The sequence below is a fragment of the Colletes latitarsis genome, chromosome 11 (assembly GCF_051014445.1).
Source record: "Colletes latitarsis isolate SP2378_abdomen chromosome 11, iyColLati1, whole genome shotgun sequence".
Classification (NCBI taxonomy): Eukaryota; Metazoa; Arthropoda; class Insecta; order Hymenoptera; family Colletidae; genus Colletes; species Colletes latitarsis.
In genome coordinates this window covers 24,756,613-24,768,284 of record NC_135144.1, presented here as the reverse complement: position 1 = coordinate 24,768,284, position 11,672 = coordinate 24,756,613, and the positions used below count along the sequence as shown (strand labels likewise).

Below are 11,672 nucleotides of genomic sequence, written 5' to 3'. Positions count from 1 at the left end.
CTGACCGCTGCTGACCACTCCTGATACTTCTGACAACGTATAACGATTACAACTTGCTACTGCTTGCCCCTGCTGGACTCTGCTTGCCTCTGCATGCCACTGCTAGCCTCTGCTGACCACAGCTGACCACCCCTAATGCTTCCGACAACGTATAACGATTACTACTTGTTACTGCTTGCCCCTGCTGGACTCTACTTGCCTCTGCATGCCTCTGCTTGCCTCCGTTGGCTTCTGCTGACCGCTGCTGACCACTGCTGACCACCGCTTATATTTCTGGCAACGTACAACGATTACTACTGGCTACTGCCAGCCTCTGCTGACCTCTGCCAGCATCTCCCGACCTAAGCTGGCCTCTGCCAACATCTCCCAACGTCAGCTGACCATCGCTGACCACTGCTGACCGTTGCTGATAATTTGTAACATGATGTAATATAATATAATATGTTTATATGTATTAAAGTTTTGTATAATGTAAATCTATGGCAATAAATGATATAATTTCAAAGAATTCAATGTGTTCTCATCATTTTTTACCGTCCTTTTCCTTTCCAAATTATTCTCTTACCTATAAGATGCGTACCACCTTCTTCGCAAGTTCACCAGCATCTTAGAAATGTTCCGGGAACTTTGGAAATCCGGATGGCCTTGACCCAATTTCGAAAGTGGGTCAAGGCCATTCGAATCTTAGAAAAATTCCGGGCACTTTGGAAATTCGGATGGCCTTGACCCAATTTCGAAAGTGGGTCAAGGCCATTCGAAATTTTAGAAATTTTCCGGCCGACTTGGAAATCCGGATGGCCTTGACCCAATTTCGAAAGTGGGTCAAGGCCATTCGATATTTTAGAAATCTTCCGGTCGACTTGGAAATCCGGATGGCCTTGACCCAATTTCGAAAGTGGGTCAAGGCCATTCGAAATTTCAGAAATCTTCCGGCCGACTTGGAAATCCGGACGGCCTTGACCCAATTTCGAAAGTGGGTCAAGGCCATCGAATCTTAGAAAAATTCCGGGCGCTTTGGGAATCAGGATTTGGCCTTGACCCAGTTTCGAAAGTGGGTCAAGGTCACCGGCATTTCAGAAAACGCTCCGGGCACTTTGGAATTCCAGTTTTAAGTAAAGAAACGGTTCCTTATAACTAAGGGAATAATGGGGAGAGAAAAAGAAAGGTAAAAGTGATGAGAACACATAGAATTCTTTGAAATTATATCATTTATTGTCATAGATTTACATTATACAAAGTTTTAATACATGTACATCATGTTAGAAGTTGTTAACAAAGGTCAGCGTGGTCAGCAGGGGCCAGCAGAGGTCAGCAGAGGGATGCAGAGGCATGCAGAGACTAGCAGGGGCAAGCAGTAGCAAGTTGTAATCGTTACACGTTGCCAGAAGCATCAGGGGTGGTCAGCAGAGGTCAGCAGAGGCTGGGAGAGGCTGACAGTAGCCAGTCGTAATCGTTGTACGTTGCCAGAAATATAAGCGGTGGTCAGCAGCGGTCAGCAGAGGCCAGCGGAGGCTGGCAGACGTCAGTAGTAATCGTTATACGTTGTCAGAAATGCCAGGAGTGGTCAGCAGCGGTCAGCAGAGGCTGGGAGAGACTAACAGTAGCCAGTCGTAATCGTTGTACGTTGCCAGAAATATAAGCGGTGCGAACAGTAGCATGTAGTAATTGTTATACGATGTCAGAAGCATCAGGGGTGGTCAGCAGTGTTCAGCAGAGACCAGCAAATGCATGCACAGGCAAGCAAAAACCTGCAAAGGCAAGCAGAGACTTGTAGGGGCATGCAGTAGTAAGTATTAATCGTTATACATTATCAGAAATACCTGCAGTGGTCAGTAGCGTTCGGCAGAGGCCAGGAAAGTTCAGCAGAGACAAGCACACGCTGACAGAGATCAGCAAAGACCAACAGAGGGTAGCAGAAGTCAGTAGTAATCGTTATAGGTTGTCAGAAATATAAGCGATGGTCAGCAGAGTCCAGTAGAGGCAAGCAGTAATCAGGAGCAGTCAGTAACAGTCGCTGTATGGTGTAAAAAGTTGTCGGGAGTTCTGTACTTTTGTCAGCACTGGTCATCAGAGGTCATCAGAGGCAAATAGAAACCAGGAATAATTTGCAGAGTTCAGTAATAAACTCTAGGAAAGGCAAGTAAAAATACCTGGGCAGTCGAGATTCCGAATCGTATGCCGTTGACGTGAGGTCGGATGTCGGTTGTTCAAGAGCGAGAAGGCAAATGTGACCCTTTCTCTCTCGAGTCCCACGAGGCGGTCCGAAATTGCTTCGGGCAGCTTCGGAATAATCGAGAAAGAGGGCATGTGTCGATTTGCCTTTGTCGACTTTCCGAAACTCTACGAGCTCACGTACGCGTGATCTGGTATGTGTGAGTAGGGCACCGGATGCTGAATCTGGCATCTCTGGACAAACTTGGGTGCTTTAGCACCAGGGGGGCGCACTACTCACCCTATGTCAGATCTCTTTTTCGATTTTCCGAAACTGCCCGAAGTAATTTCGGACCGTCTCGTGGGAGTCGAGGGAGAAGGGCTCACCAAAAACGCTCAGTAACCAAAAAAGTGCTATCATTGCATTACTTGCATTGATGTATTTATCTCTCATAGTAATGTAATTTAGTACGTTTAGTATAATAATGTGCAAGTTGATGTTATTCCTTTATTTAAGATGTACATATCAGTATCACACAGTCTTTAAAGTACATTTTTATCCACAGCCAGAAATCATGGCATTATTGTCGCTTTAATTAGTTCTATTAAGTTTAAAATAAATGAATACTAAACAGTATTGAGCAAAAAGCATATACTAATATTTATAACTTGTCAACAAAGAGGAGTCTATACAGCCCATACAAATGGCATCATAATTTTGTAATAAGAACTCATGTATACTCGGTGAAGTTAAATTGTACTTCAGAGTTTTGGAACAGTTCAAAATCATTGAGATTTTCGAACATTACTTTAATAAGGTTACATAATTTTCTATGTAAATAGAAATATTAGACTCAATGATTCATAAATATTCAAAGAGATTATATAATTTTAATATAAAAGATATTTTAGTATCTAAACTTAACAATTACATAAACCGCGTAGAAAAATTAACAAACATCAAACTAATGTTTCCTTAATTATAGTATCAAAGGACTATCTAAAATTATTAAACGCCTTGACATTGAGATTCAACAGAAAGTATTTCACTTATGGAAGATCATAAATTTCAACATTAATAATGAATGCTTAAAATCGTAATACATATTTCTAATTTATTGCTTTAAATAGCATAATTAAACACTGTAGCAAGTCAACGGAATAATTAATTTGTTAATAAAGTCGACCGAGCGTCGAAAATCAATTTTTTATTACGAATAACATTTGCTTCGGTCACTAACGAAAAAAAAACTTGGATCAATTTGATTAAAATGGCGATTTAGTGACGAAAAGTAATATAGAAATAATCAAGCAGCCAGTTGACGGCGTCTACTCAATTCGTGATCTATTAAAACAGAAATATCGGGATGACGATGAAGAGTCGTCGAACAATAGTGTACCGTTTGACTTGGATCTGCACCCGCTTTTAGCAACAATCTTACCGCATTGACAAAGCCGCTTTCCGCAGCTACTTGGAGGGCTGTCAACCCTTCGGTATTGAGTTTTTCTAGCTGCGCGAGAGGGGACGTAACTAACAAAGAAACAATTTGATGAAAACCTCTCGCGGAAGCTAAATGCAACGGTGTGTTACCACCGGCATCCTGTACACTAGGATCTTCCCCTTGTTCCAACAATTTCGCTACCATGTCAGCGTAATTCTTTCTAGAGGCAATGTGCAATGGAGTTTCGCCGTAGCGCGACATTATACCAGTAGGCGTGTGCGACACCAATAAAAACGCTGTGTTTAAAGCACCACACTCGAGACACTCGTGCAATGGAGTTTCTCCTCGATCGTTCTTCAATGCCGGATCCGCGCCAGCAGCCAACAAAGTCCCGATCAAAGATTCGATTTCAGTTCTGTGGTTATTATCTGCAAGAAAACAGTGTTACTTTAAACGAACAACTTACACAAAATGGAAAAAACAATTCAGGATAATCGAATCTCAAGTATTACTTTCATTGCTCGGATATACAAGGTACCATTCTTCCACGAGAAGAAGGCACAGTGTGTTTACATCCCCACTCCTGTTGCAATCCGCTGGACTCACAGGTATTGGTCGAGAACAGCGACGAAGATCGGTGACAGCCAATCAGCGGGCTGCAGCAAGAGCGGGGATCTAAACACGCTGTGCCTTCTTCTCGTGGAAGGACGATATATCCGGTAACGCGACATACGATTTTTCAGTCCCTTATGACCATCTGATGAAAAAAAAAAAGTACAACAGATAGCAATAATAAAAATTTCGAGAACAATTTCTTTCGATAATGAAATAGAGGTTATCTTGGATTTTTCATGTAGAACGTAGTTTTTTTTTTCTTATCATGTCGTAGGGAACACCAAAATGAAAATTGCACATCTCGTATAATATCAAGCATTAAATTTTTAGTAAAATAATACTTTATCAGCTTATTCTTGTTTCTTTAACGCGTACGAATGAAATTGTACCAAAGATGGTGGAAGAGGCTAAAATGTGGAGTGCGCTACGGCCTTGGTGATCTTTCGCATTGACAGGGCCAGCGCTCGCTAATAAATCAAGCGTCTTCAAGGCCGCATCGAAGTTATGATGAAGGTTCTTCGATCCTTGTGCATGTGCTAATTGCCGAGTTAATACGTGTAACGCCGTTAATCCACCGCCAGCTTCTTTGACGCTCGGTGGACAACCATATTTCAGAAGTTCCCCAACAAATTGTAATACATTTCCTGGTCCTCCATTTAAAATTACTCTGTGAAGCGCCGTTTCGCCGCGAGGGGAACGCACAGCTGGATCGCATCCGTTCGCAAGTAATAAACTACAAACGAAGAATTTTAATTATTACATTGATTTTGTTTTCCCATCGAATTGTAACATTATTATCGATAGAATTTTTGTTTGAGAATACGAATCAAGTTATACGATACTTTGATCCATTTATTACTTAAAAAGTAAATAAATAAATAAATTGCATTATGAGTTATTATTTCAGAGTCGAGGTTTCGTACTATTCTTCATGAAATTAATATTACAAAACGTTACGTTTCTTGTAACACAGATGTTGAAATTCTTTCAAGAACAGTGTGCCTTTGAACATCTGGTTACAATATCCAAGAAAGGTACAGGCAAAGCATGCGAGCAAATGTGCTTTTCACAAATATGCAACGGCTTCTTTTCGACTTTGCTGATCGTGAACGCTTTACACGCGACGATTCCGATGTTCGGATATTTTTTCGACGTCAGCAAACTCCCCACCGAAATTGAGTGGTCAAAATTAGAATTCGGTAAAATCGATAAAATTAGAATCGTTGGATTTATATCACAAAATACTACGATTTTTATTAAATGGAAAATGATTTCTAACTTTATCGTTCGTATTACTTTTAAAACGTTAAAATTAAAGTTCGTAAAATATTTACACTGATAATAATTTAAATGTACAAAATAGATATCTGAGTAAAATAACTCGCGGATGTATTTTGAAGGAAATATAATTTTTTAAATAAATAATATGGACAATTTTTAAGTTCCAAAACATTAAAATTTCAAGTATATTTAGAAGTATTTCAGTACTTCTAAAATGCGTCGCTAAGTGACTTTATAAATATCAGAATATTTCTCGTATAATATCGCCATAAGAATGGCGTAAATATATAGATTTACTGTTAAAATTTCTTACCTTAGGATGGGCAAACAATGATTAGTAGCGGCCACTAGCAGGGGTGGATCACCTGAAACATTCCAATCCGGTTCGTCCAGGTTTTGTACAGTGTCTTTTGTAAGAAGCGCTGCGACGCTCTTAGCGTCGCCAGCACGCACGGCCTCATGGAAATTCAGCTCGCTTTCTGGATCGTAAGTTTCCTCCGCGTCATTTTGAAAATCTGCCTCTTTCGACGATCCGTTGCGAACCTCGTAATTAATCGTAAAGTTCGCCATTTCTGTGAACATACTCTTGATGGAATTTTGTAATTCTTGTATCTTGAAATTATCATTCAAGGACAGATCAGTTCCACGTGTTTCCGACATTGCATTTCGGGTATCACTTTCAGTGGGAAGCTCGTCCAGTATTGTTGTTACGATCGAATCGGAACTCGACTTTGCTGCACTTGATTCACCATTCATCGACACTTCACCGTTTTTAATTTCAGTTGGCTCGACAATTACATCTTGATTGTCGTCGATCGCGGTCACGATATTTTCGTTTCTCTCCGAAAACTCACTGTTCTCGGAATGTTCCTTGCATTCCAGAGTATCTGTATCTTTTTGTTCAGCGAACGCGGTCGCATCGACCGATATACAAAGCGTAGGTTCCTCCCGATTAACGGATATTTCCTCTTGATTCTGGCCACCTGTTGCAAGCTTCATCATTTCTGCACAAGTAATTTCGGTATTATCTTCGCGTGTCGTTTGTTCTTTCGCGTTGTGCAACGTTTTATTGGCTAATACGCTCGTCTTCTTCTCTACGTTCTGTTCCTGGGTTATGGGATCGTTCGTGTAAGCAGCAGTCATTGCGATGATTGTTGCTCGCCTTTTAATTGAGTCTGATTCTCTGGTAATTGGCTCGACGCCTTTTAACAGGAGTAGAGTCTCACACCGTGATCTACTTTACAGAAGTCATTGCTTGCGTTTTTCTTTTTCGTTTTCTTTTTTTTTTTTTTTTAATACACCTGCTTGTTCATTCCTCCCTTAGTGCCGTGTCAGTTATCAGTCATGCGATCGGGATGCCAGTAAGTACGAATTATGAATGTCTATGCGTGAGTCCGAACGTAGAACCGACGCATAAACGAACCAACGAATCAAGAATACGTGACTGAAAATCAAATGAATCTGCTTACGAAGCGTCGCTGCTGATCTCTACGCTTCCCCCCTCCTTAACTTGTTCGTAACTTCCCCACTCTTACTCCTTACCCGACTTCTTATAACCCTCCTGCGGCGCATCCAAGGAATTCATTGTAGATCCGATACCCTAGAAATTGAATTCGACGTTTCTCCTTGGTTTAAATGTTTTGTGCAATTAAATCGATCAGATCTAAATGATTCATTATTTATTCTACCCTTTAACAAATTAGTACTAAAATTTATACTTTCATAACCTAAATTACACACCTGTTTAACGTATAAATTTTAATTTATTTTATTCGAAAATTATAATTTCTCTAATTTTACTTTATTCTTTCACTCGATCTTTAATTCTCCAAAACATCGTAACACAAAGCAAAATAAGAAACTAAACTATAAAGATTTGTAGATAAGCTTTTTTGTAATAATAATTGCAAGCATAATTCTTTCCATATTATATTTTGTCATAAGAATGGCGTAGTACCTTTATCGAAGCAATTTCTTTATATTTTCAATGTCTTGTAGGAGCACCATATTCGCACTAATTTCAACGATATCGATATGTTACGCGTGCTAAGTGAAAACAGTAATTGTGTGTACATAAGTACATATATAGTATACACCCGTTTGTGAAAGTTCGATACACGACTGAAAATTAAATGAGCTGGTTTCACCAATGGAAACAAATTAAGCAGTTTTTAAATGTCACCATTAACCCATTTGTTTCAACGAGTTGTCCATTTTATTTCTTAACGTAGTTGTATTCAGTAGCGTAACTAGAGAGACAGTGGAACGATTTAATCCGAGTAACATTTTGGTCTACTGCAACGAAAAAAAGTTTACATGTAAATTAATTCTTTAAAAACAGTTTTTCTTTTTTTACTTTCGTCGTGTCCACAGCAGTAGATTCAAATCGACTTTTCAGTTTTACAAAAGATCGTATATACGTACATACATCGCTACATTTTATCCCTCTTAGTTTTATAGTCGATTGATTACGAGATATAGGAGTTGGTTGTTACAAATGTAAGCATTCTTTGCATATGCAGCATTCATTTTGCTGCGTAAACAGTATAAGTCACATTAACTACGGAAACGACACCTATAGGTGCTATTTAGAGATCGTTAATTTAACAAACACGAATAATTATGATACGAAATATCGTAGCAAATAATTATAATATTACAAATGCTGACACACAAGTTTTATGCTTTCACCTAACATTGCATTAAATTCTGATTTTCATCTCTCCTTGTTGTTTTAAAGAAAAAATTTTCTTAGAAATCGAGAGAGGCCTAGGCCACTTACCTTATAGAACTCCGTAGTATATAAACCTAGCCCCCCGCCCCTGTAAAACTGCCTACATTTAAATCATAGTACACATAAGTGCACATATTAAAAAATTCTTTATTAAATGTGAACTTCAATGAACATAGTTGGACGATACAGTGTATCAGGATTTTTAATTTCTACAATACGAACAAAAAAGATATAAGATGAATTTCATATTAATAAAACAAACATTCTTCTTTTTCTAAATTTCATATGTGGTTTGCTAAGAAGAAAATGCACTTTGGTGTAACTTATTTAAGAAAAATTATAAAAAATTATACTTCTAAGTTTGACATAATTCTTATAGCATTATTTTATTAGCTTCTGAAAACTGCATCTTGTACTTCCATTAAATGTGTTCACTGAAATGAAAATATTAAGTGTTAATAACAGTTTACACTTCAATCATCAACTTAAATATTTCAAATATTCACAATAAGTCTAGAGAATACCAAACTATTAGGAATCTACGTAATTTCGATTTATTGAGTTTATTTAATGCATTAGAGATGTGCAGGTAGCTCGAAACTCGAAGTCGAGCGGTTAAGAAATTAGCGAATTCAGCGAAACTTGATATACCTTGCGCAGTTGAATTGCTTGGAAACTATTCAGGCCAAATTCGAATGAAATGTATTAGACTTATTAATTAAAAAATACGCACCACTTTATCTGCTGCGGGATCTAGAAACAGATTTGGATCTTGTCTTGCGCGGACTACGATCTTTAGAACCAGATCTCCGTTTATTACGAAGCTTTTCTTTGTTATAACCGCTTCTACTGCGAGAACGGCTACGAGACGAAGATCTTGAATGCTTGCTTCTGGATCTTGATCGAGAACGTGAACGAGACCGTGATCTTGATTGCGATTTTGATCGTGAATAAGACCTGGAGTGGGATCTATAATAAATATTAAATTAGAACGATGATTATATTGCAAGTGCCTATGAGTTTAAATTTTACTGGCTTTTTATTGCTTTGAAAACTTATTATTTTATCATTTTACGTTATGTAAAGTTTTTTTTATATAGTTTTAGAGTGCGTAACATAAAATACATTTCTTAAAGTTTAACAAATAATTCATACAATGAGGCTTGCAAAAATGTGACAAGTATTCAGGAAAAATGTAATAATTTACTTCATATTTAATAATATAATAATTGTTGATGTAATGATCTTTTTAAATTTTGTAGTTTATTTGCTACCTATATTGTTTTCCATTTACTTTTTTCCCTTTGCTTAAATGCCAATATATATATATGTGAACTCTTTGTTTATAAACCATGGTACTATATTATTCATCTAATTTTAACTTTAGAAACAATTACATTAATTTCTGTTCAATATATATTTGATTGTTCTACTTATATACCGTCTTTCGAAGTTGCTTATAGCAGACAGTTGTAGAGTATGCAATGGTAATGCCAGGAAGGGGAGAACGGATGAGCACTTATGCAGATGAAATCACGCGGAGGTCAGACGTATGGACGAAGAGTGGCTAGATGAGACGACTCAAACTTTTGTTTCTCAGTAACCACTAGGTGGCAATTAGGTAGAAACAGTAACACGAGCGAAGAACACCAAGGGTACCACAAGTGCCGATGTGCAAAAACTTTCAGTTTAGGGTGATGTCAATGCTCATTGGAAGTATTGCAGTGCGTAGAACTAGCCACTCCATCGGCCCTGTTTTCCTGTTTTGCTCGTAGAATGCAGAAGGAAACCCAAAGTACATGGGTGCTCTACGCTGTAACTACGCAGTGTCACAAAGTGAACCCAAGGCGAATCTCGCGAGAATCTCAGTAGCAATGCATTTCTCATGCGTATGCCTGTTCAGCCGCATCTCCTATAAATAATGGGCAGTATTACATCGGTATCATTTTTGGTATTTTAACCAGTTTTGTTTAGAGTATAGGATCTTCTTATGTATTATGAAAAACGTTTATATATTATATACATAAAATTGTTTCATATGTGTTACTCGATATGACACTTATTTTTGTAGAATTTAATTAATAATTTGTGTTGTATTAATAAACTATGCTATTAAATATATTCATATTATAGAGTATTCTGCTTACTGTTCAAATTTGAGCCTTACTTGAAACTTATTGTAGATGTTAGTCACATTGCACATTTAAGCATACATTTCTTAAATCAAATTACATACAATATATGTCATATATTTCTTGCTTACTTGTCTGATATTTTTTTGCACGCCATAAAACTTTACATGAGATACATGTGATATATACTTACCGCTTTCTACGAGAACTTCTATGACGTACACAATCTCTAGCATAGTGGCCTCTTTCACCACATTCGTAACATCTATCTTCAGGGTGAAATAATCTTCCAAAGCCTCTTCTAGAATAACCTCTGTCTCTTAATCTTTTTCCATTGGATGGTTCAACGCGAGCTCGTCTTCCACATATAGTCCTTCCATCGAGTCCTCTTACCGCATCTTCAGCATCTCTAGCATCTTCAAATTCCACAAAAGCAAATCCTGGTGGATTTCTAGCTACCCATACATTTCTCAGTGGTCCATAATATGAGAAAGCATCCTCCAATTCCTGCTTTGTCGCACTGCTCCCTAAGTCTCCTACATAGACTTTGCAGTCTGAAGGGTATCGTGACATCTAAAAGAAATATGTTTACATAACATAATGTATGTTTATTCACATTTGATTCATGTTTGGTAACCTACACATTACATATAAGACATTGAGAAACGAATACAACAATAATCCAAATATTTATGTACAATATCACAGACTACTCCTTACTTCTTCATAAAAGGTTATCATAATTAATTTTTTGATTACATAGTTTTAAATACTATACATGCGTTCCACTAACGAGATATTTATTATTTCATTTTAACAATTATATATTTAATTAGATATGCGATATTCGTTCAACTTTCTGAATAAAATATTTAACTTTTTTAGGAACAATATGTGATATGTTCAAAATAATTATACCTTATTCATTGTTGCTTAATTTATTGAATACGAGCGTACAGCGATGTAATCACAAAATATTCAATTAATTTTACATTCCGAAGAAACAAATTATACGTCAATTTTTCGCATTTAGATATCGATCTCGTTGAAATATAGGGAATGACTCTCAAATCCAGGTTTTAGCTGTTTAAAAGTATAAACGTAATCGATTAAAAGTATTTGACTAATCGATATAACCAATGTGAGAAGTATATATAACTTAAAAATGATTTACATGCGATCTTGTCTTCCTCCAAATAAATAGACGCCAAGTCACAGAAGGCTAAAATTTCCTAATTAACACATTTCTTCGTTTAATTCGCGTAAGAAGTAGGTAACAATATTTTAGGGATTACTATTGGTAGAACTGGAACCAAT

At 37.3% G+C, this 11,672-nt stretch overlaps 2 protein-coding genes across 4 annotated transcripts; both read right to left on the bottom strand.

Annotated features, from left to right (window-relative positions):
• Positions 1 to 2,656: 2,656 nt before the first annotated feature.
• LOC143348625 (uncharacterized) lies at positions 2,657 to 8,029 on the bottom strand. 2 transcript variants are annotated; one of them, XM_076779118.1, is made up of 6 exons: positions 7,914 to 8,029; positions 7,447 to 7,784; positions 7,032 to 7,089; positions 5,803 to 6,933; positions 4,598 to 4,941; positions 2,657 to 4,021 (listed from the first exon to the last, which is right to left on the bottom strand). In XM_076779118.1, exons 4-6 carry the CDS (start codon positions 6,630 to 6,632, stop codon positions 3,459 to 3,461), a joined length of 1,737 nt encoding a protein of 578 aa, XP_076635233.1. In that variant the 5' UTR covers positions 6,633 to 6,933; positions 7,032 to 7,089; positions 7,447 to 7,784; positions 7,914 to 8,029; the 3' UTR covers positions 2,657 to 3,458. The 2 variants fall into 2 exon arrangements, with proteins under 2 accessions (XP_076635233.1, XP_076635232.1); XM_076779117.1 differs by having other exon boundaries at positions 5,803 to 7,089.
• Positions 8,030 to 8,350: 321 nt separating this feature from the next.
• LOC143348627 (serine/arginine-rich splicing factor 7) lies at positions 8,351 to 11,639 on the bottom strand. Of its 2 annotated transcripts, none has more exons than XM_076779121.1 (5): positions 11,530 to 11,639; positions 11,274 to 11,438; positions 10,549 to 10,928; positions 8,957 to 9,192; positions 8,351 to 8,657 (listed from the first exon to the last, which is right to left on the bottom strand). In XM_076779121.1, the coding sequence occupies exons 2-4, from the start codon at positions 11,280 to 11,282 to the stop codon at positions 8,961 to 8,963; spliced, it is 621 nt and encodes a 206-aa protein (XP_076635236.1). In that variant the 5' UTR covers positions 11,283 to 11,438; positions 11,530 to 11,639; the 3' UTR covers positions 8,351 to 8,657; positions 8,957 to 8,960. The 2 variants fall into 2 exon arrangements, 1 of the variants encoding a protein (XP_076635236.1); XR_013080802.1 differs by lacking the exon at positions 8,351 to 8,657 and adding an exon at positions 9,665 to 10,135 and having other exon boundaries at positions 9,059 to 9,192; positions 11,530 to 11,637.
• Between the last annotated feature and the right edge of the window lie 33 nt (positions 11,640 to 11,672).